This window comes from Notolabrus celidotus, chromosome 6 (assembly GCF_009762535.1).
Source record: "Notolabrus celidotus isolate fNotCel1 chromosome 6, fNotCel1.pri, whole genome shotgun sequence".
Lineage (NCBI taxonomy): Eukaryota > Metazoa > Chordata > Actinopteri > Labriformes > Labridae > Notolabrus > Notolabrus celidotus.
The window spans coordinates 27,167,717-27,193,828 of NC_048277.1; the positions used below are offsets into that span (position 1 = coordinate 27,167,717).

General features: G+C 41.4%; 1 protein-coding gene across 4 annotated transcripts in view; it reads left to right on the forward strand.

Moving 5' to 3' along the window:
• LOC117814763 (contactin-1a-like) overlaps window positions 1-26,112 on the forward strand; it is an 86,231-nt gene continuing 60,119 nt past the window's right edge. The window contains exons 1-2 of one of the 4 annotated variants that reach the window (XM_034686258.1): window positions 1-199; window positions 2,164-2,440. Coding sequence is in view for 1 of the 4 variants with exons in the window: in XM_034686257.1 (XP_034542148.1) it covers window positions 3,286-3,313 (28 nt within the window). In the remaining 3 variants the exon portion in view is untranslated. Of the gene's footprint in view, window positions 200-229; window positions 444-2,163; window positions 2,441-2,976; window positions 3,314-26,112 lie in introns of those variants that run through there. The other 3 variants (XM_034686261.1, XM_034686259.1, XM_034686257.1) reach the window with 3 other exon arrangements.

Sequence of the window (26,112 nt, forward strand, 5' to 3'; positions counted from 1 at the left end):
ACTAGGGCAGGTAAAGGGTTAATGGTGAACTGACTTTCCTCGTGGCCAGAAATGAAAGCTAGCTACTCGGCCAACACAACATATTACTGGGCCGTGTTTAGTCGTCTTCTTTGTAATGCTGTATGACAGACAAAAACATGACTCGGCTCAAATGTAACTTCTACTATCGCTGAGGAATTAAAAAAAGCTGACACTGAAGGCAAGTGGTGAAATAATCCTAGTTGCATGTAAACATTAGCGGTTAAAGGTCGCCATGAACTGTAGTCTATATATAGCCAACACTAGTCGGTTTCTAAGCCAGGTTTCTTAAGCTTTCTCTAAAAATATTAAATAAATATTAATTAGAATATTTTACAATGTTATTGTGGATGATGTACACTATGATATAGGCTGGATTAGAGGATAACTGTTTGGTGATGGACACCCAACACATGAAAAACAAGGTATGCATCATTCCAATATTTATTTTAAACTCACACTGATGATTTTAACAGTAAGGCAAGTCAATGCAACTTTATTTATAGAACGCATTTCATACACGAGGGCTCTCAATGTGCTTTACATTAAAACATTAAAAGCATTGGAAACATTCAGACAAGCATAAAAGAGCACAATTAAAATGACAAATATAATAAAACAGTAAAGAAAAGGAAAATTAGAAATATATTAAAAGTACATTTAAAATTTGCATTTAAAGTGAGTTAGAATAAACTAAGATTGGAAGGCAGTGGGAAATAAAAAAAAGTCTTAATCTTTGATTTAAAAGAGGTGAGAGTTGGAGCAGACCTACAGCTTTCAGGGTGTTTGTTCCAGATATGTGGTGCTGCTTCACCATACAGTAGTGTATGTGGATAAAAAATGGATGTCAGATATTTAGCCTCTTAAAAAACGTGCATTTTATTAAGAGCTACATCATAATACAGAGCAGGCAGCTGAGGTATACACAACTCAGCCAGTTTGGATTATAGGCTATATGGAAGGGTAACTGACTATAATGTGCTTAGACTAGAGATAATAGGCAAGGCAAATTTATTTATAAAGCGCATTTCAGCTACAAGGCAATTCAAAGTGCTTTACATAAAATGATCAATACAGTTAAAAATCAGTTGAACATTAAAAAAACATTTAAATGAAATTAAGAATAGTCATTAAACATCGTAAAAACATATTACACTGTCAAGAATAAAAAGAATAAAAAGTTACAGTTTAAGAAATAAATAAATAATTAATTATTTAATTTAATTTAAAGCAGCAGCAAACAGAAAAGTCTTCAGCTTTAAATTTAAAGGAGTTGAGAGTTGCAGCAGACTTGCAGTTCTCTGGTAGTTTGTTCCAGATATTTGGTGCATAAAACTAAAGGATGCCTCGCTGTGTTTAGTCCTAACTCTTGGGACAATATGCAGACCTGTCCCAGATGACCTCAGAGGTCTGGATGGTTCATAGTGTGTCAAGTGTGTCAAGAGGTCACTAATGTATTTTGGCCCAAAACCGTTTAGTGCTTTGTAAACCAACAGTAATAATTTAAAATCAATTCTCTGACAGACTGATAGCCAGTGTGAAGACCTCAGAACTGGAGTGGTGTGGTCCACTTTTTTGGTCCTTGTTAGGACTCCAGCTGCAGCATTCTGAATGAGCTGCAGCTGTCTGATTGATTTCTTAGGGAGACCTGTAAAGACACCATTACAGTAGTCAAGTCTACTGAAGATAAATGCATGGACAAGTTTTTCCAAATCCTGCTGAGACATAAACCCTTTAATTCTAGATATATTTTTAAGATGGTAGTAGGCTGACTTTGTGATTTGCTTGCTGTGGCTGCTGAAATTCAGGTCTGAGTCCATGACTACACCAACTAATAAATCAGAATCAGAATCAGAATCAGAATCAGCTTTATTCGCCAAGTATGCTTGAACACACAAGGAATTTGACTTTAGTAAACTGTGCTCTCTTTGTACAAGGCATAAGAATAGGAATAAGAATAAGAACTACAATATAAAATAAAATAAAAATATAATAACAATAACCTTCGCTATAAATACAAAGAAACAACAAATAGGCAAATATGTACAGGCTAAAATAATATGATAAAGTGCAGTGGTGAGTTGCAGAGGTAGTAAAGGTAATAAAGGTTTTTATATGTATACACTTTTTTAAATGTTCCCCCAGGACATCCTCGTGTTGCCAAGGGTTGAGGATCACCCTCATGGAACTCAGTAGGAACCCAGACTCAGCTGTAGGAGACACTGCTCCATGGTCTTGTAAGGAACAAGCAGGTCTAGCGCCCCCCTAAGTTGACAGTCGTAACCCTTCATCCAACCCACGGGGACAGGACCGCTGCTCTGTCAGTTTCTTTCCCCGCTCTTGAGCGCCGGGCGATGCGGTGCTGAGCAGGCGTGAGCATCGTGAAGGACACACGAACGGACACACTTGCCCGCTACGGAAGGTAAGAAGGACACGAGCATCCGACACTGTGCACACATGAGGAAAAACTGCTGCTTTTGACATTATTTTACAGAGACGCCGGGCTCTACATTTTGACAGCTCGCAAAATCTGTGTTGTTTACAACAGACTGAGTGGGATGCGAGGATGAGAAGGAGCATATGCATCCCTCCGCAATGCAGCCAGGGATGGTGAACGATTGGGAGTTGGAAGAATCTACATTTTGCATTTGTGTGCTGTAATGACAGATGCAGAGAGATACGATGTGTGTGTGTGTGTAATATCGGACTTATGGTGGCGTGGTGGATGTGATGCTGTTACATGAGCTGCTGCACATCCTGGCATACACTTCCCTCCCGAAAATGATCGATTGCGTAGAGCAGGTGTAAGGATGTTGTGATTTGTTTCAGCCCCAAATATCACATCACCTTTAAAGTATCAAGTCTGAGTGTTAGATTCATTATTAATTAGACCTCGCCTGAGGCCACAGCCTTATAAATAGCGCCGCACATACCGATGATTCAAACTGCCGCCTGTCTTATAGCCAAGAGATTAGGAAGCACCCGACGACTGCAAACACTTTGATCTGGGGTCGAACTAAAACGCATATTGGTGTTAAAGCTGAAACGTGGTGTTCGTCTCTGTCATCAGAATGAGCCGTATTGCTCAGTAATGGCCCATTGCAGGGTTATTCTGTCAGGACGTCAGGTGCTGGAGAAGGTGTCATGGGCGCGTCCTGACTCACCAGACTAGGCTTCAGTGAAGTGGACGAACTGATCTGGCTGCATGTTGCCAAACTAAGTAAGGTCTGAAGACTTCCAGGGAAATCCTCAGTATGATGAGAAAATATGAAGTCATTCTTCTTTCAGTTCACAGGTAAGGAGGATGATAGAGATTTCACTCCATGTAAATCATACGAACTGCAAAGATGTGACTGAGTTTTGAAATATTACAATAATCTGTGCTGCGTTGATATGAAATGGATCACCACTTAAAGGTTTCATGGCAGAGTCTGTCAGCACATCAAGCTGTTACCCTGCATGACCACTCTATCTCATTATGGGCAGATATTTCTGGAATTGAAGGTTATTGTTTTCACTGTGTGGTTCAATAATTGCTTGAGTGCATTGTTCGGATATATCTGTAATTGGCAATAGAGTATCCTTTAGAGCCAAAACATCCCATTGCAGGGTTATTCTGTCAGGACATCAGGTGCTGGAGAAGGTGTCATGGGCGCGTCCTGACTCACCAGACTAGGCTTCAGTGAAGGGGACGAACTGATCTGGCTGCATGTTGCCAAACTAAGTAAGGTCTGAAGACTTCCAGGGATGCGTCAAAGCAAAATCCTCAGTATGATGGAAAAAATATGAAGTCATTCTTCTTTTAGTTCACATGTAAGGAGGATGATAGAGATTTATGTCCACATAAATAATATGAACTACAAAGATGTTCATTCATTCATTCATTCATTCATTCATTCATTCATTCATTCATTTTAATTTCATGCTCAGACCATGATCACATGGTATGGAGCCACAGAACATAAATTACAAATAACAAAACAAGATAATGATGGCACACGGCATGTTTGAAGTACAACAGATCTTACTTAAACAATGGGAGGACATTCTTCAGAAAAGCTAATAATTTACTGATAAGTTTTGGCTTATCTGATTGCAAAAGCAGAAATAATTTAAACACTGTGACTGAGTTTTGAAATGTTACAACAATAAGGGTTGCGTTGATATGAAATGGATCACCACTGAAAGGTTTAATGGCAGAGTCTGTCAGCACATCAAGCTGTTATCCTGCATGACCACTCTATCTCATTATGGGTAGATATTTCTGCAAATGCAAGGTTATTGTTTTCACTGTGTGGTTCAATAATTGCTTGAGTGCATTGTTCGGAGGATATATCTGTAATTGGCAATAGAGTATCCTTTAGAGCCAAAACATCCCATTGCAGTGTAATGAGCTTGTAATTTGGATTTATGATGTAATCGATAACAACAAAGTAGGAAGGAATTATGACTCCTAATGGCTCTATTAATTTGTCATTCACACTTTCAGAGTTGTTTTGTTTTGTATCCGTCAGAGCTGACCTCATCAGCGGATACATTTTTGGATTCATGGTTCAAGTGGTTGTTTGTCCCCTATGGCTACAACTGTGGAAATTGTGTCTCCACCTGTTACTTATTACAAATGCTTGCTCATGTATTGTAAAACATTCTGCATTCTCAGATGATGACCCTCGTCCTGTGCACACTATATATATTTGTTTTGACCCATATTTTCCTTTCAGTATTTTTCTGCCATTCAGCGTCATGTGTGAGATTGTTTATGGTGTGTCTCGTCCTCACTGAATCAGAGCCATAAATGTAGCACCAAATGTCAGAGGGATTCCACAGCGGCCTGTCAGGTGGAGCACTTTATGAATCTTGTAAGCCTGTGTGCTGCTAATGCATCCTGTGCTGTCCTGTGTACACCCTGAGGACATGCAGACCCTCTCCTTCATGCTAGGTGAATGCATTTACTTAACTCAGAAGTAGGCTAACCTACTGTGTGCAAAGACATCACCTTATATGTTTTTTTTTTTTGCTCTGGCCACACATTATGTCCGGATATGGAGTTTAAATTGTGTCATAAGCTGCTCCCTGCCTGCAAATTAGCTGTAGGGCTGCAGCGGTGATGCCGAGCTTGCATGACGAGAAACTTTTTACATAACGCAGCAGCACCCTGCAAGATATGGATGTTCTGTGATGGATTTGAAGGGTACAGCCTCAGCCTTCATTAGTGTCACAGTCAAATGAATCAACAGAACCGTACCCTTACTTCTCCTTTGGTTTGATGCTCCAATCACACACGTCTGTCATGTATTGAGATGGACAAGCTCACCTCACCTGAGGCAGAAAATAGAGCTGTCTGCGACCTTCCCATCTTCGCTTCACTTCAGTCAGAATGCATTCATGAACATGAATACTAAGGTGAGAGGGTTCACTTTTACTCATCTGGTGTACGAGTTTTTTGTGCAGAACTGTAAAATGCACATGTTGTCTTATTTTTAGCATGTTTTCTTATTTCCCCATGCCCTTGAAACTCCAATGTCTTCAATTAAGCATGATTTTGGTGCTCAAAGCAAAGCCTTGGATACTTGCCATCCAAGATTAAGGTAATTTTAGAGACGTTTTAGGAGATTAGATTTGTGGCCAGATGTCCTTCCAAGCCTTTGGCGACAAATACTCGGGCGTAGAGTCAAAGAATTTAAAAGACCAAGATAAATTTTGTGGGTGATCTCTGAGTAGACTCTTAACTGATTGGAAGTGTTGGCATTTGGCAGCTACAGGGCAAGCTTGTAAGGCGCTGTTTGTTCTGCCACCCTGAATGCAGTGTCAGTCAAGCTGGAGAGAATACCTCACGAGGACCTGTATCATTGTTAGAGTGAACTCAGGAGGAGACGATACAGAAAGACAAGACAGGCCAAGCACATGAACATTTGTGTGCAGAAACACGCATGCACACAAACACCAGCCTGTATTGCTGTAACTGTCTTCCCTGCCTTGACAAGTGCTTCGCTCGGTCCTGCTGACAAAACATGCGGTGTTCTCGTCTTGATGCTTCCTTTAAATTGCTCAGCAATTTACGCGCCTGCAATCAATAGCGAGCTCCACTAATGGTACGGCAGGGAGGCAGAGACGTGACGTCTACTGTGTTTGCCTGGAGACAGACCTCTCCTCTGTTCATGCCTGTGGAGGAGAAAGGGCCTCAGTCCCCATCTGCCATGCCTGGCTGTCTGAATGCAGTTTGCACTCAGCCTGCCATTGATTCTCTCACTGTGGACTGCACTCTGCTCCTGCATGCACGTGACCGTATAGATCTTATGTGGAGGGGCTGAGCTAAGTAGGAAGAACTCACAGACACAGTGCACTCATATCACACTTGTTGATAATCTGTCTATTTAGTTCATTGTTAGAATACTGGTTGCTATTATCATGGTCAGCTTCTTCTGGGCTTACAGATTGTATACCTTTTTGTTATCATCATTAAAGCCAAAAGAATCAGGTGGAAGCTGAAACTCTCAAGTAAAGTTATCAGTAGACAGAAATGTAAAAAGGCTGTTATGATGAAAGAATTCTTCGCACATTTTCAAGTGAAAATGCCAAGCACTAGCTTCTCAGACGCTGAAGAATGCTGCCTTTTCATTACCACAGACTGAACAGTGAAGGGTATGATGTCTGCATTTTAGATATAGTAAAGTTCAAACGATTAATCCAGAAAATAGGTCAGATTATTTGGTATCAAAGTAATCCCTTTTTTGCAGCCTAATGCATCAACCAATGTTAGTAGCCAGATGTATCTCTTAATCACCCGACATTGTTTAATAAGTAGACGACTCTCCTCTTAAATCAGTCCCTCTGTTGAATCAGGTCTTGTTGCCTGGGATGATGCTCTATTTCTGGGTCCACTGTTGCCCCCGTGAATCTAATGATCTTGAATAGTCGCTCCCGGCCCTTCAGGAGGCGAGTCACTTTTAACAGCCAGACCGCAAATGAATAATCACTTAGCCTAAATGTGCACACAAACGCACGTATGTAAGTTTGACTCATGTAGCTCTCGTGTGTTTCATGATTTCTATCAGCCAGCAGAAACAGCCCCTCATGAACTTACACATAGTTAAAAATAGATGTATTTGATATCAGCTGCTGGCTCTCTGTCTTTTGTGTCACCATAAAGCTCCAGCAGAATGATCTTATTCATTTAGAGAGAAGCTTTAAAAAATGTTTTCAAGTAACGGCTTTGTTATTAAGAAGGATAGATAAAACTTCCCTTAAGATATAACTGAAAGTGTCTTTTATCATAGAACACTTAATCTGCTCCCCTTCTCCTTATCAGGGTGATTCTGCTTGTTGATAAGAGGCTGAGCCTCCTCAGGGACTTGCGGTCTGTCGATCTGCCAAATTGATGTCTCATTCCAAATCAGGTTATTCCATTAAGATAATGTGGACTGGACAAGCGGGTAGTGTACGGATATTGCCTGATATCTTTCCCCTTCCACTCCTGGGGGGGGGGGGTAAGATGACATTGATCAATGTCCTCAGAGAGTTCGGATGAGGCAGGTAGATGAGTCATGTCCGTCTGGCAATAAAAGATTTGTGAGTGGCTGAAAAGTTCCCCTCTGAATCATAACTTGAATGAATTCGAGACAGACATTAAGATGTATTAATAAAGCCAGTGATGAGCCGGGTGAATGATTGATACACTGAATGATTAATTTATTGGTTTACAGGCCATCTGTGTGTGTGTCTGGTAATGTGGCTTTAACTGAGTGTCTCCAGGACATGCTTTTGGCTGCACTTAAGAACAGTAGGAATCTGAAACTAGGTTACACTTGACAAGATTTCACTCCTTTTCTCTGATTTGTCGCTCGGGCTTCTCTGAAATATTTTTAGACTGTACAATCAAAGTAAATCTTTGGGGATTTATGGACTCAATTAGAAGGAGATTACAAACGTGTGCCCTCCGTTAACAGCCTGATCAGCCCTTTTTAAAAAAAAAAATTCACATATTTGACTTTCTTCATTATCATGTCAACACAGGAAATTGTTTGTATGCCTATTAGCAGGGACCAAACCTTATCTGGCTTCTTCACTGTGGTGGCATTGCATTTCATCAGAAGTATCAAGAGTTATTTGCTCATCAAGCAGCTAATTGCATTTGGGTTGTTAACCAGTGCTGCAGAGGTCTGTGTTTAATGATGATAAGAAGTAACACAGTGAGAACTGAGGGTTAACAAGTTTAGAGGGCAGTTTACTCTGATCAAGTAGTCCATTTGAAGCGTCTTACTGTGAGAGAGTCTTAATTGAACTACCCCAGTAGGTGTCAGATTACCTCTTGTGCATTTATTTTGCATTACACCGAGCAGAAATGGAGCGATACACAGTGGACTGATTCCCCACATGGGAGTCTTGGGCCATCTGTTTATACAGCTTTGTATGTGTGCAGTCAGATGCATTGTTTACAGTGCTGTTGGAGCTGTGCAGTCACACTACACTGTTTGTTTTTATGACCCTGCAGTGGATCACATCCATTTAATAGGTGTTGTTTTTGTAAGATAACCAAGACAAACTACATTTAATATGCTTTTATAAGTTGTCTTCATCCCTTATCTTTTTGGTATTCTTCTATCTGTTGATAGTTAGTCATTTCTGGAATCACTGCTTCATTCGTAACTCACCTGTGCATCTCTCTCCTGTTACACGCTGAGTTATTCCATAATCCCAACATGAAAGCTTGTGTTTAGCATCATTTTAAAGATAAGATTACCCTTGTACCCTTCACCATTGATACTCCCAGTAATGGGCTGCATTGTTTTGGACTTAATCCACTCTAATCTGAGTTTATCAGTGGATTGTGAAAGCTTACTGTAGTTTCAGCAGCTTGCACTATTATCTTATAGTGCTGGGGATAAAGAACAAGCCCAATGGCGCACAGAACTGTCCAATTAGGCAAGAAAGCATCTTCCTCACTGGGGCAAAGCCACTCATGGGGCCTTTGAGCAAGGCCTGTTGTTGCTATGGTGCTCGGATCATTTGTTGAAGACAAGAGCACAACTTCATCTACATGCTAGCTCAGTGTGCAAGGCTCTCAAGCATGACCATCCTCCTCTGTTTGTACAATTGCCTTTAGGGTTGCAAAAGTCCGGGAATTTTCAAAGATGTTATTTAATTTAAGGTAATTAACTTTGATGCCTTAGGGGTATCAGTATATTTCGTTACTCACTTTTATCAGTTGATAGTTTTGGACCGGGTGACGTCTATATATATGGGCAGGTAAGATAGGAGGGGCAGACATCGGGGATGGTGAATGGTTTTTTAGCGGGCTATCTTAAAGAGAAGCTACCTTTTGTTTGAGCAAAGCTTTTATGTTGTACAATAAACAACCAAAAAACTACATACTGGGTTGGACAATGACAATATTTTGGACACCGTGTAAGATCCACTCTCCCCGTGCCCCGTGGCCGGTTTTTGATTTGAGATTTAAGTTTTGTAAGTTGACCAAGTCAAATAGCCACTACAACAGTTGAATATCTATGCAGAGCCATGCTCAACAAGACTGGACAGTGACACTGAAGAGGAAGAGTCGGAGTTGGATGTTGAGGAACTGGACATGGAGGATGTTGATGAGGCCCAGAAAGAGCACACTGCCTGAAAGGGATTAGCAAAAATGCAGAGGCTAGGCTTGAGAAGCTTGAGGGAAGATGCTTTTGATTTGCATGTTGAATGGGACTTTGTTGGAGGGAGAGCTGCTCTTTTCATTTAACATTTCGAATGGGACTTTGTTGGGATTGCATTTTTGTTAATTTTTGAATGGGTTGGGTCGGGGGGATGAGTAATATGTAACTCAACATTCATGTTTTTGTTCTTCAATGAAAGAATTGATTGTTCAATAAAATATTTAACACTTGATAAAGTTCTACTTACAAATAGATCTGTTTTCAAGTCTTTGTTTTATTATTTTTGGTGCCATGTGTTTGTGACAATTTTGTTTTTGTTTCCATTATTTTGTAGTTTAATGATACTCATTGTGTATTTGCTCAGATACTTGGTTTATTTTTCATTTTAATTCTTGATTTTTATAATTGGCTGCTATTGCATCTTTGTTTTGTGTGATTTTAAATAATTGTTTTTCTTGTTTTTGTTTTGTTGTGTGGACTCCAGGAGGACTAGCAACCACAATGCGGAAGCTAATGGGGATCCTAATAAATGTAGAAAATAAAGACGTATTATTTTGGATGGATGTCTGCTTAAAACAAAACAAATATTTATGAATTGATATGATACTTTTCCATTAAACTACCCTCAATTCCCATTAATTCCTATAAATTCCCATAATTCACATGGAAAGTTTCCAATTTGGAATAGTTCCAAAATTCCCCAGCTTAACTTCCCTTGGAAATTTACCAGAAACTTCCGGGTATTTTCCACCCCTTTGCAACCCTAATTACCTTCTCCATGCTAACTCAGCATATATAGCCATGTTGTGATAATGCATCCTGTATACGGTGGACCGCTCAGCCCTGTTGCTGTGTTAGCATGCTAAACTGGAGATAGGAACTCCCCAGGAGCTGTGTGTTGAAAATAATGAATGACAGCGGGGGTCAAAGAGGGTTCTTCCACTAATCAAAAGCATCCTTGGTGAGAAGCATACTAGTTCTTTAGCTGGCTGACCCCTAGCCTGCTGAGGGAGGGACTGTATGTGTGAGAGGTGTATGGGTAGAGGCTAATCGCACAGAGAGCCCAAAGGCGAAGGCCTCCTGGCACGTGGAGCGAATACTGAGGAAGCTGAGCTCTTGGGAAGCCTCATTATACATTTAGGGGCGTCCTGTTTTCCCTCTCTCCGGACAGCTGGACAGCTAAATTGTTTGTGGATCAATAGTTTAGCTTCCTACTGGCTCCACAGAGTGAGTGAAGTGCATTTAAACCTAAGAAATCCCATTACGCTCGGCAAAGATGGGAAGCATAGCACTATAGGGGCCTCGGCAAGTGCTATTGCTATGCCTATTATTCAATCTCCCTGTTTGTTTACCTGCAGTGCTTCTGCTGGGACCACCCAAAGTCCTTAGCGCTCATGTTATCTGATTTTTTTCGATTCTCATACTCAGTATCATCCATGAATATCCCATTGTATTCCCATTTGGTATTCTTTTTAAAACAATGCTATGAGCGCTGTATTTTTAAATCATTTATTGGATGCCGTCAGTTTTTGGGATTCTGCTGCTATTATGACCGGAGCCTGGCTGCAGCCTGTCTGTATTGATTTAAAACTTCTTTTAAAAAGCCTGGTGTTTTTCAGTTCAGCACTTTGGTTATGTAAAAGGCAGATAGAGAGAAGGGGTAAAGAGAAAAGGAAGGGGGGGTCCTGGGGTATAATGAGTAACAGAGACGAACAAAACATTTGGAGCTCTCCCTTCATTCCTTAGATCAGTGTAACCAGAAATAAAAGCTGTGGCTGGTGCATGCTTGGGGCTGTGGGCAGCGGCTGTCCTCTCCGAGCTCTCTGGCTGTGCTGCCGGTGTATTTGTGTTTTGCTGGTCAGCCTCCGAGCTCCTGGACCCAAAGCTGCATCCCTACATGAAGAGCCCATTGATGCCGGTTACATTAGCATTCGGTGTGGGCGAGCACCACAAACAGGTTGGTCTCCCATTTCACACTTACAGACCTGTTCTCTTTGGATGCTCTCAAAGGGCCTTAAATCAGCCCTCCTGTTGCATAGCTAATGAGTGCATGAAAGAGGTCAAACAATGCTTATGTGGCCCTCTTCAGCCCCAAACAGTGTACTCTTAGTTTAATGTCTTGCTCTGCCAACTGCCACGTAATGACAACACTTTTTCAGCTGGAGTGACACTGTCACATCTGGCTCACAAACTCACAAGGTGATGATGTAACAACCTGCGTCATGCCCTCTCTCTAAGTGCTAGTGGGACAATACACCAGCACTAATAGCTTCCGACAAACTAGCCTAAAATGTCCCTGAACAAAAGTTGTTCCCTTTCAGTTGGCATATCATTATTCAGCTCTGATCCCAGCATTCTGAGGGGATCTGGCTGACTTATGCATGAGACTTGTGCACTAATTATGCTGCAGAATTTTTTTTTCTTCCTTCGGAAGATTTTTTAGCTGCAGGAGCTTCTGTTGCAATCTGCTAATTCATGCTGCTGACATTGTTATCACAATTTTACTTAGCAACTGCAAATTGCCCCCGAGAAGACGCAGGCCCCCATGATAAATAAGACATGCAATGTTGGTGTTCACCATCTCTGTGTTTTTTAATTAACATGAGTCAGGCAACTCCTGCTTCAGCAAGTCATGCTGATGCCAAGAGAAAGTAGAGAAAGCCAGCTTTCTCATTACAGATCCTTTTCTTCTGGACATGTCCGCCTTACTGTAGAGGAATTTATATGAACGGTGAAACAGCCAGATAAGGGAGATGCAAGTGGAGATATCCCTCTTATTACCCTCATTACTGAGCGTCTAGACTGAGGGAGGTGCCAGCAATCACAACTTCACTTCCCTTCCTGGCTCTAATTAACTCGCACATTATTCCATGGAGAAACAACAGACCATGCATGCATATTTATGGAGCATCTTTCCAGGGTTCAGTAGGGCAGGCTGGTGGGAAGCTTTCATACTGTAGGTGTAGACGTGGTGGTAAGATGTGTCAGTAGGAGAGCAGCCAGTGTCACTGTTTGGATTAATGCATGGGGGAAGGTGTAATGGCAGTGAGTGAAGGAAAGGGCATCCAGAGGTGAATCTGACCTGGGGAAAGAGCACTGAATCCTTTTTTTATTCCTGTGCTCTTTTCACACAAGCACACACACGTACACACACACGTACACACACACACACACACACACACACACACACACACACACACACACACACGTACACACACACACACACACACACACACACACACACACACACACACACACACACACACACACACACGCAATACTCTGGCTCTTATCTGCAACACACAGCTCCACTCATGCTGTACACACAGGGCCATAGTGTGCAGAGGACAGACATATTGAAGGGCACAGCGTCACAGTCAGACAAGCACACACATGTAGACCCCTACACACACTCAAAAACACACACATATGCACAATGGATGGAAAGAGGAGGGGGTTGCACTTTTCTTAATTCCCCTGTAACAGAGGACAACAAGACAAAGCACGACACTGCTCCTCTCTGTGACCGGAGGGGGATGGAGACTACTGTATATTAAGAGACTGCTGGAGAACTTAATGTTATTCACATTGACCCGTGACCAACCAGATTATGATTTGACTCCAGTACAATGAAAGGAAAAGGTTTCAAAAATGAATGCAGGCACCTAACTGTATATTTTAGGCATTGGTTTTAATAATTGATGAATCATATGTCCAACAAAGGTTTTTCTAACAGAACCCAACAGGAAATGTTGACACAAATAAAGACATAAAAACTGTTGATGCACTTCATCAAAGCTCCTGTGAGGATGTGTTTTTCAGTAATGTCTCTATATGACTGACAAAAGTAAGCAAAACCTTGAGAGACAAGATTAATGATTTCTATGTAGTCATATTTAATGCCTATAACTATGGACATCCCAAATCTACACATTTTTTAGTTGCTTAAATGAAAGTTTAAATTTCAACTTACCGGCTGGAGTTGTGAGAAAACACTCGGAAAACTGTAAAAATAAGCACAATATATTTAAATCGGCTGAATATGTGATCACAGTGTCTGTGGGTAAAGGTTGTCAAATTGGTTTGCTGAGATAGCACCACCAGGTTTGGCTCCTCCACATGTCTGTGCTGGTACACATTGCTCCGATGGTTATACCTTAGTTTAACCAGACACAGCCTACATACAACGTTATCTTCAATGTCTGAATCAGATCAAACCATCTGTAATCACTGCTTGTTTACATCCAGGTAGGACAGCATTATGGCATTTTAGTATTAGCCATTTACAGCAGCTACAGCACCGGCTAGTGGCAGATGACTCCAACTTAGACACAACATATGACCAGTATTTCTGACCTAATCATTTATTAAACCTACTAGCTGGAGTGACAGTGTGTAATCATTTAGTCCACTAAATGCGCACATCCTTACTTGTATCCACTTTAGGTGGGTACAAGTAAGGATGTGGGTAGATGTGGGTCGCTGGGTAGGTATCAGATGAGGTAGGTTACAGACATTACGCTGTAGAAACACACTTTGTTTACATTTTTTTATCTGCAAAGATTCAGTGAGTGATACCTTTGACTGTTAAAAGACAGCAGGAGGATATTTTTCATCACAAAATGCTACTTTATTCCGTTCAGGACAAGATCAGCAAAGAGATTTCTGATACACTGCTTGTTCACTTGGGGTGCCAAAATCACTGCAAACACCAAGTTTGTTACAGAAGCTCTAATGAAAAAAAAAAACAACTTAAGTAAATGGTTTAAAATCTTGCTTGAGAAAAGTCAGACAGTGACACTTCATACCTGAAGCTGGAGCTACATAGACATGCAGCCTAGTTAAGCATTAAGATCAGATACTGGGGAAAGCTAGTCTGGCTCTGTCAAGAAAGCGATGGTGTACAAGAGCTGATTGTTATAATGGAACAGAAGAATGTAGGACCCCAACATGAAGCACTGGGTGGATTTATTCTGCTTCATGCACATAACACACTTATTACATGGGAACTAATAAACTTTGAAAATTATTTTATGGATTTTCAAAGGATTGTGTTCTCCTCATGCTGCAACCTCCGGTCTCAAAATATGAAGCCCATGCAGAAGTGTTATAAACTGCAATTCATTGAGTGTCCGGTTGAGGCTGGCTGCAGAAACACTGGAAACCACAAACACACCAATTCAAAAAAGATGATCTTTTAAGCAATAATAAGCGTGTTTACAGACTGGTTAAAAAATAGCTTGGATATGAAGAGCTAATTTCTCTATCGGTACACTCTGTAAGGAGATGAACCCTGTAGCTGTTGGCGAGGAGGCTCAAAGCCCGCCTCTTTACCTCACACTAGCTTGACAGCAGTTAGGTTGAGTTCAGCATTTCCAATATGGCTCCCATTGACGATCGGCTTCAGAACAGCGCTCAGGAACAGATGGGTGACGTCACGGATACTATGTCCATTATTTATACAGTTTATAGTTCTCCCTAAGACACAACCACTGAAATACTGCTTGTTACTGCTGTCTTGATAAAAAAAATCCCTTAAGCATTCATTCAATTTTCTGCTAAAAGCCACTTAAAACTGGCCTTTCAGTTGATAGCGAAGTGAGACAAAGCGGACATGAATCACTGCAGCACCTGATTGAGGCATTCTGGACCACTTCCATATTTTCCATTAACCTGTCTTTTAAACCCTGCCACTGCTAAGACCATGTCCCATCTAGTCTTTATTTCACATTTCTTCAAAAATGTTTTCTTTCATCTTGCTTCTTTTATGACTTAACATTTACCTGACTTTTTTTTTTTAACAGTTGATGGACATAATTGGTGTTAGGAAAGCTTGAGATCAAAGCTGCGACTCTGTCGTAGGTCTGTTCACCATGGCAGTGGACTGCTTGCTTTAGTAATAATAGACCTTAGAGTATTGTAAACGGCCAATCAGAATTGAGTATTTAACAGGGGTGAAAATATCTGATAAAGCTAATTTAATAACACCTTAAAACTAGGGTTGGTAGTCACGGAAAACTAGCATGAAATTGAATGTAGCATTTCCTCAGGACTCCGTCTAACTCAAACAAAGTGTATATTTTTACAACGTGATTAATTTGACTATTTTTTGAAGGGATGTAGAAACTTCCTGAAGTCTTGCCTTTAGTGTAGCAGTGAACAGAAACCAGCAAAGACAAGATTACCTTCTGACAGAAAACTGCAAACTAATATATTTCATTTCTCAAAGCAAAGTTGATGCTGCTGAAGCAAGAGTGATGACAAGAATTACTTTAAAATCTCTTGAAAAGTCTGAATATTTCTCAGGGTACTCAGGCACTGGAATAAATACAGCAATGTAGGTGAAAGGACTCTGTGAGTTTTCTGGGGCAGTCTGATAGAAGCATCTGTTTGAAGCATTATATATGAAAAGTATCTTAACCTAGTTTAACTTTCTTACTGCCACCAGAGGAAACACAAGCTCGTTATCTGAGCGGTTTCTTCATCACATTGGGACTCTGAGTAAAACAGAATCATAACAGTAGAGCAGTGATTTCCTTCTGTTGAGGGATGTTTCCTTTAAGACAGCATTTGAAGTCTCAGAAAAATCCACCGAGTCTGTTTATCATCTCCCTCTGTTCCCTGTTGTTGGAGTGGGCACCTGTTCTGCTCTATGCACCATGATCATATGATGTGACTTGGCCAAGAGGAACCAGATGACTCAGGATTTTGCCCAGGCTGTGCTCATTGTCAGTCCACACACACACACACACACACACACACACACACACACACACACACACACACGCACACGTACACACATACACACTGCTTATCAACAGGCTGTCTGCCTGTGACCATGTGCTCAGCAGTAAACACAGGTGACTGGGTCTGTTTACATACACACTGTGCACATGGAGGTATATGATGGTTAAGGCCTCAAATAGAGACTGTGTACTCTATTTTCCAAAGTCCTTGCACGCGCAGTAAACACATTCTTCTGATGAACACAAAGGAATCAGCTAACAGAGAAACAGTTAATAAGATAATGTGCTCACATGTCATTATATATCAAAATATTAGCTTGTCCCAGCTGCTACACTCAGGTTTTCTGGCTCTGTGAAAAAGGGCTCACGCTGACTGTTTTAAATAGTGTTGTGGACCCCTCGAGGAAGGAGTACTGTCGTGCCAAACAACAGGGGAATATTATTTTACACACAAATGCACCCATTGAGAGAGACAGTGGAGCTTGCAGTGGCACAAGTAGTGGAGGAAGACTTCCTGATGGGTGGGCATGAATATGCATGGCCAGGCATAAAAGCAGTGGCACAGAGTAATACAGTATGGCAGTCAATGGTTTCACAGAGCAGGCATTCTGTCAGGGACTTTCAACTCTGGAGGAGGTGTCTGAGCCTCCTGTTGGAAAAATCTTGGATGATCTTCAAATCTTTCTGATACAATGACATATTTATTTAACATTTACTGTGTTTCCTCACTCCCTACTTCATAGAAATTAGGTTTCTTTTGGGATTAAATGGTTTTGACTTCTCTTAATGAATCCCCAAATTAAAAACTCAACATGTGCGTGGTTCACCCTGGATCTCTAAAAAAAAAAAGGCTCTTCTCTAAAACCTCTTCATTTTGTCCCAAAGTATGTTACGCAGGCAGCAGTATTCTGGCAAGGAATTATTTTCTCTTCTTTATCCCTTTCAGGAATAAGCTGTCATCCCTCCACATCTGCCTATGAAAGAGATTAGGAAATTTCAAACAGCACAAGTAAACAAATATGTGCAGAGCTTGCTGTCAAGTTCTGAAAGCTGCAAATTGCACAATGCCGCCCATGGCAGTGCTGCTACTGCTGCTGCTACTGATGCAGTGAAGCTACAGTGGCGTTGGCTGTTAACATCAGCACTGGCTTCAGTAAATTAAATCATTCCCAAAACATCAGCACATCCAGCACATCCATTGTGCATCTGTATGTAGCTGCAAGGTTTGAGCTAATGTTTAAAGATGTTGCTACAAGTCTCCTTATGGGGTAAATACTCTGCTGAGGAAATTAAAAGAAACAGATGTGGCTGTTAAGCAAATGCAGACATATTGTCCTTGAACAACCTTACTGCAACACAGAACTGTTTGGAAAGGACACCTAAGAAATAAAAATGTGTATATAAAGCTTGTGCTAAGAGTCTGAGCTGTCACAGTGTGGTGGTTTGCTGTAAAGCAGCAGTTTGAGATGTTGGTGTAATTACTGTTAATCGGCAATCATTAAAACTCTGTTAGACTGCCCCATGGCACCAAAGGACATTTTGTCACACCATAAGGGTCTGTGCAGACTCCTTTATTAACAGAGGGCTTCTTATAATGGTGAACTGAGTGACAGTCTAATGGTAAAATTATATCCCTGCTGTTTTCTTTTCCCGTAAAGAGGGAAAGAGAAGAAAAAGGCGCGCTGACATGGTGATTGGGAAACTTTCAACATACAAGTTACAGAAGCCTGCTCATACTTTCTTTATTCTCTACAATTCTATGACCACACAAATATAAATAAGCTCAAACATAACTAAGTAAATAAATAATAAATCTATACTCATATTTTCAACCCAAAGCTGACCGTAGCAAAGGAAGGAGATAGAGTGAGCAGTGCTGGTCAATCGACAAAGAGAGAGAACGCCAGTAAAGAAAACAAAGCGGTGAAAGGGAAAAATTGGAAGTTATTCTCTGATTGTTTCACAGCAGTTTCACTCGTAACAACTTCTAAATATGAGCACATCTACACAAAAGGAGCCTGATTTTAATTGTCTTCTGCGGATGTTGCACTTCTTGCTTCCTGCTCGTGTGTGTCTCTGCTCTGCCCTCCATCACGGACACTAAGTCACTAACTCTTCTCATATAGCATCTAATTAAGACACATATGTTGCGTTTATGTCTGTTACAGACAGAGAGCAGAGGTGAGGGACAGCAATGTCACCTGGTCCCTTTATGTTTTTCATTAGTCCCAACCTGTGGACTGTTGACATGGAGCTCCATGTCACTGTGCAATGATTGATGCCCATAAAATGAACAAATAAGTAAGAGAATTAGAAAATACAGACCGAGGGCAGACCCTTTTCAGATACACACACCCCCACACCCCCTCTGAATTTTGTATGACAAATTAGACGGCATGTTTTATTCTGGGTATATGTTATTTTTAGGAACATTTGCAATATGACAAAATGAACCATATCAGGTGCAGAGGAGTTCATTTTTTGTTTAAGTGGTATCATATCAGGTATCAAAATCTTACTAGTATCGTATTGAAATTTGAAGTTCTGGTATTGTGACAACTCCAGCATAAACAGTGGCCTATCTTGGGTCTATCCCAGACGCAGGGAATGTTACAAACCATAGACTGTAAAAAAAAAAAATTGGATTTCCGATCGCTCGGCTTGAAGTGAGGCTTCCACAAAAACTGCTCCCCCTAGTGGCTGGCTGCAGTATAGGTCAAAAACTCTGTCTCGCCCTTTCATTTGAATGGGGCTGCGGTCAAACTTTAAAAAATAAATACACCTTTTACGAATGTTTCTCACATCTGTATGTTGTGGTGATATGTAGTTATTATTTGACTGTTTTAGGTTTAAGGCCTCTTTTTTCTGAAAAGTTTCTTTTTCGTAAGTTATCAGATATTAAAAAAACGGGGTTTTACTTCCGGGTTTGCTTTGATTGACTGCTGTCGTAGAGGGAAACTCCATAGGATCTCGGGACGAATGCTGTAGGGCGGAGCTTGTTACCGTGGCAACACAGAAATGACCGTGGCAACACAAAATTTCTCTACTGCGCAGACTCTGGCTGCAATATGGCTGCGCATTCTAACTGGGTTTTTTGGCAGTCTATGGTACAAACATACACTAGTGCAACACATACACATCAAAAAGTACCTAACAATTCCATTATAAGGTCCTGTTTTGTTATGATTGACAAAAAGTGACCCTAAGCTCTTTCAGTTTGAGTGAGACCAGATAAAAGATGTTGGTCTGAAGTGTTTGGGTCTCAGGGCTTAGAGCCATGGACAGGCTGGGGGACTCAGATAGCACCTGACAAAAGGTAACGCACAGATTAAGAGCAGATTTGCACTTTAAGTGGGATGTGTTTGTGTGAGATAGCGTGTAAAACGACATCTTCTATAATCATCCTGGTTATGGTGTTGATTGATTGCAGCATTGATACTGAGGTGGAGAGGAGATTCTGTTGTCTGGCGGTAATGAAGGTGAAATCAATCAGGACACAAGTCGATTTAGTTGAGGCGTTTAATTCATGTGTGGTCACACCCAGAGCAGGAAGGCAGTACAACCCTGAGTCTGAACCTGGACTGTTTATGAAGGTGTAAAAAATTCCACATCACAAGCCAACGCATACAAATAATGCAGGAGAGCAACGGTCCAATAAAAAGAAGAGCTTAGTATTACTGATAGCAGATGTTCTTTTTCTAGCTTCCTCTTCATAAATAGCACCGACGATGAGGACTGTATTGGTAAATCAGTAACGTTCAATTGATCCGCCTTGTCTGACTCAGATTTACCTGAGCTCCCCAGACAACCATCGATTTCATTTTTCAGACACTGTTCAATGTGCACTAACAAAAGAGAGAATGGACTTATAGGTGTTAATGATTGGCTGGTGTCTCTCTTACATGCTTAAATTTGCCACTTTATCTGCTGCAGTGAAAACATTGTTGTGTGGCCTGTGACTGACGTACATTGTGTCTCAGTGGCTGTTATATTCTTGTGCCTATACAGTACATTTCTCTGCAATTTCACAATCAGGCTGGCTGGTGGTTGGAAAAGTTCCAGGCAGCGTCGAAGCGAGGAAACACTAGTCTGACATGTCGACTACTCACTCACACACCCATCCGCCCACACACTCACTCAATCACTCTTGAGTTGCTGGGTGTCTCTGGCAAAGCTTAAAAAATTAAACAGTATGTGGACGAGAGGATTGTTTGGTTTGAAACGCAGCAGTGGAAAGTGGAGATTGAGCCTGTTATACACGTAGAATCTCTGTGTCTTGTAAACGGTGACCACTTCAAGGCTTCTCTTGCTTAAATCTTCCCTCCTGAAGTTTGTTCAACAGAGAGAGAGAGTTCTCCAGAGCGCATGAAGGTAATGAAAATGAAGAATAAAAGGAGCTGGTGATCCATTCTGGTTTTTATGATTCGGCTTCATGCCTTTATGTGCAGTTATAAATAACAGGCAGCCTGATGTTCTGTCTTCACATGCCCGCTCTTTTGTTGAAGGGAGAGATCATGTTTGTTTGTATTTGTTGTAAAAGACAGAGTGAGAGTGAGTGAGTGAGTGAGTGAGTATCAGATCTACAAGACAGAGGGAGACACAAACATGGGACCTGGAATCAATGCTGTGACCTTGTTTGCTAATTAAGTGTCAGACCTATTTTTCCACTCCAGAAAAAAAAAGCTCATATCTTTGGGGGCTGGATTGCCAGAAGGCGATGGGAACAGTCATTTCACCACTATTGGCTGGCTCCTCAGGGTCTCTGTCTTTGTGTGTGCGTGTGCGTGTGCGTGTGTGTGTGTGTGTGTGTGTGTGTGTGTGTGTGTGTGTGTGTGTGTGTTTGTGTGAAGAAAGTCAGCATCATTAGAGATTGCTTCTGTTCTGTAAGGGCGGCCCTTTCTCATGAATACTGCATAGAGCTGTGAACTAAGATGTAAAAGCCAAGTGTAATACTGCAAAGATGTCACTGTTACTGTCACAGTTGTATCAGCTCCAGTGATCTGCTTCACACAGGCCCAATCTGAGGCAGTCTGAATCTGAACACAAACTATTGAAGACAAATAGAGTTGAGTCCTAAAGCATGTTGTGATATAGGCTCTGATATGATTGTGTTTTGTGTTTATACGTCATCATACATTAAGTCACTTTGAAGTGTTTACCTCCTTAGTTCCTCAAGAATGTATCGCAAATGAAGGATCAAAACTTACAAGTTAGTAAGAAATGAAAACCTGATCTGCTACAAACCTAGTTTTGTTTCCAGCCAAGATTTACTCCTCACATGTTCTTCATCTATATTCAATAGCCATCAATACTGCTGTGCTTAATATGTTGTGATTTTGACTTTCTCTTGAAAGAAACAAAAAACAAACAAGTCCCATAAGACAGCCTGGGGTAAAAGGAAATGTTATTGATTTGTATTCTTTTTCTGTGTTGTGAGACTTTCATGTTGTTTTGATTCTGATTACCTCATTGGATGAAATCTGTAGTTTTTTACAGAATGAAGACTGCATTTCCCATGAGCACCATCACCCACTATCATAAAGCAGTGGCTCTTGCCAAAGTGGGAATTTGTTGTTGAAGCAAATGAATGAATACAGATCTTTTTAACACTACTTTTGCATGCAGAGTGATGAGCTAATGTATCAGTTTGTAGCTACATAACATTATTAAAAGCAACACAACAACAACAAAGCTCTGTAGACTCTGATTTATTACTCCTAGCTTAAAAAACTGATCACACGTACAGTTGTAACATTACCTGTCACAGCCCTGGTGTCATGACATGTGCTCCAGTACCTTAAGAAATGTCCAAGTAAAGTAAATAAGCATGCAGTGTAACTCTTTAGTCCTCAGAGAGCAGTGAAGCATTCACACACTGGCATACACATAAATTCCTGTTCATACCATAGGCTGTATAAATAATGGACAGCGTCCATCTGTGATGTCACTCATCTGCTTTAAAGAGCTGTTTTGAAGCTAATCATCGGCAGGAGACATATTGGAAATGCTGAACTCAACTAGTGTGAGGTAAAGAGGCGGGCTTTGAGCCTCCTCACCAACAGCTACAGTGTTCCCGCCTGTCAGTCAAGTCAGTCATGTCCTGACATGGGCAAACTTGTAATCTTAATATCTTCTGAACAGTCTTTTTATAAAAGAAATTCACCCCCATACAATGTGTGCCGATAGAGAAAGAGCTCTTCAGACCAAAGCTGTAACCAGGCTGTAAACATGTTTATTAATACTGTAAAGATCGTCTTTTTTGAATTGGTGTGTATGTGGTTTCTGGTGTTTCTGCAGCCAGCCTCAAGCGGACGCTCAATGAACTGCAGTTTATATCACTTCCACATGGGCTTCATATTTTGAGACAGAAGGTTACCCCTTGGTTCATAACTATTTTGCTCTGCTAACTAGCAAAGCCCTTGTTGTAGAGTTTCTCCGTCCAAAACAATACTTGAACAGAAAACATAGGTCCTTTTGCTAATCCCTCTTCATTATCAGCCATGAGTACAAAACTTGATTTAAAAAGAAAATGATCAAATGAAAAAACTCCTCCTGCTTGCAAACATACTTCCCTCTGCCAAACTTAACCAGCAAAGTTTGAAACTTAACCACTCTAAGGTCAGTGCAGAACATCTATTCTGCTGTTTTTCCCCAGAAATCTCAACCGGAACTCTGCACTAAAATTCAATATAAAGAAATAAGCAATCTTGTGGCTGACATTTTTATTTTACTAAGCAGTTCATGACAAAGCGTCAGTATGAGAGTGACACTTTCAAAATCATGAAAACTTCCTTACAGAGCCTTTAATGGACCAAATAACTACATGTTTAACTGTTTAGATTTCCAAAAATAAATAGATACTACTCACTATATAGTCAGTTAATAACATATTCACACGACAGAACAAAAATATGTTTCTTTTAGCACTTTCAGTTGGGCTCATGACGAATCATTATTCATTTAATATCACAAAATATACTAACTTGTACAAAGAAATGCACCGTCTTGAGATCTATATTTTGTTGTCATGTAAGAATACAGAAACTATAGTAGAAGATTGTATCCAGTGAGCTAATCCATGCTCATACACTAAAACTTGAGACTGGCCCAGTAAAGGTATAAAGAGATAAACATGTTATTCTTTCTAGTAACCCACCCCTGCATGTATAGACACATTTCAGGTTGATCACATCAGCTTAAAAAAGTTGTTTTCTTGACATATTTCTTCCCGTCTCTTTGCATCCAGCCACCCACTTTACATTGTATGTGTTTTGTTCAGCAAGCATGAAAATTGGCCCATTTAATCACGCCCTCCCATGTTCCTCAAGACGCAGCGCCTCTTGCGCTCAGCACTGAGCAGGACTCACTGACCCTTGCTCTGAACGCTCAGAACTCCACAGACTGTGCTGCTGTAAGCAAACAACACATCTCACCACACACGTTTGTTGTTTATCTCTTTTGTTGTGAACATTGTTACATGCTAATGCTGCAGGGCATGAGAGATTGTTTGTCCAGTCCTAAAAAGAGCAGCATTGTGCGCGTGTCACTTGAATGCCAACGCTGACCTATATATGAAGGCCTGGGTCAAAGGGAGGCAGGCTTGCCATAGCACAAGGCAGATATCTATTCCTATGAGCATCCGGCAGCATATGTCACACTGAGGCGCACACAGAGAGCAGAGGGAAGATGTGATATAAATGTGGTGCATTCATGTAGTTTAAAAACAAAGTTTGTTTTTGCTTTGTTTACTGTTGTGTTGCAATGGCACGAATGAGAACCCTCACACATACTTCCACACATCAACTCCAGACTTCTTATCCTCTCTCTTGCACAATCTAGCCCTTGATCTTTCCCCCCCCTCACATAAATACTTACAGATACACATCAGGATTTGATTATTCCCAATTCCAAACCGATTAATCCATCGACTAATTGGATTTGTAAGCATGTTATGTTGGACCGGACAGACAGCATAGGACAGGACAAGATGGACTGACTCCCCAAGAAGGGGGAGGGAAGGGATGCAGAAAATTCAGTGTGATGCTAAACCGCATTATCTTTGCCTTGATGACTCCTCTGGAGCAGGAATCAATACATTGCCGACTGGCTCCAGGGGCACTGGGCCCACGACAGGAAGCGGATATCTCCAAATGCTCCATTATGGATGAGAGGAGGAGTGAAAGGATGGAAAGTAAGAGGAGGAGGAGGAACACGACGAATGGAGAAGACATGGCCAGGGGAGAGGGATTAGAGGGTGGGATACAGAAAAGAGGGAAGAAAAAGAAGGGGGTAGTGAAGATGGTGGATAAGTGGAGGAGGGAGAGGAGATGAGGGTGAAGATTGTTTGGTGTCGTCGTGGCTGAGCTGCCTCGCTGTGGCTGGTTCCTCCTGTGTGGTTGTGTTGTTTATTTCCAGCTTAGGGAACCGAGTCAGTCCTCACAGCTCCCAGCCTTAAATTGTCCTCTTCCTCTGACGCTTTGTTACCACCCAAACATTTTTTGTTTCACTTCTCCTCCTCCTCGCTGCAGCATCCTTCCCATGGTACCAACTGTTGTCTCCTCACTCTTCCTTCCTCGCTGTAATCATTTCTTCCTCCCTACTGAGGTTACCATGCTTTCTAACCATCCTCTGTTATCTTTCTCTCTCAACACACACATATGCAACCCCAACCCCCCCTCCTCTCTCTCATCACTCTCATGCTCTTTTTTTTTTCATCTTCCTCCTCCTCCTCCACTGTGATGTGAGGTCACAGCTGGGAAGCCTTATGATTTGACAGCTATATGTTTATGTGATTGTGCATTTGTGTGTGTGTATGTGTGTGAAGGTGGGGGCTTGTATGCCACTGAGGGCCTGTGATAGAGGGGGCAGGATGCCATGACAGCAGTTGCTAACCAGCACTAGCAGACTAGGACTTTTATCCTGCAGCGCCCTGTGGAGGAGAGATATACAGCTGGCTCCAGTCAGCACTAACAGGACTGTATCTACAGGCGTGTTGGGGTGCTTCCTCTGCATGCACCTCGGGGCCCTGTGCTCGGGAACAGAGGTGGGTGGCAGAGTGGGCTCACTGCTCTGTTTGTGTGTGTGTATGTGTGTGTGTGTATGCTGTGTGGAGGAAGCAGGGAAGAGTAGAGAGTTAAGAAGTTTGCTGGCTTCTCTTAGGTTATTGTTGTATGTGCGTGTGTGCATGTGTGTGTGTGTGTGCGCGCGTGTATGTGTGTGTGTGTCTGTGTGTGTGTGTGTGTTTCTGAGTATACCATATGGGTGTGCGGGTAGCTCTAAGTCTGCTGGCTCTGTGATTCTGTCCTCTGCAGAGGGAACAGCTCATTATCTGCCTCTCAGAATGGAGCATCCTACCTCTACACTGCAGTGGTGCACACCGAAAAGATGAATCTATTGAAGCATTGTGTGTGTGTGTGCATGTGTGTCTGTATGTGTCTGTGTGTGTCTGTGTGTTTCTACTTTGTTAGAAGGGAAGGGTTGGTGGGTATCTATGTCTCTTTTCTTGTATCTGGTATCACATGTGTGTCTGTCAGTGCATCATGCTAGTATTCCTGAGCGTTGCAATGTTTACATTTCCTTACTTAAAGCATTACTTTTACATGATCGTGCCACCAAAGCATCTGTTCATCAAATATTCATCCCTTATTTTCATTCCGTTTTTGTATTTTAACACTGTTTGCTGTTTAACATAAGCAGTG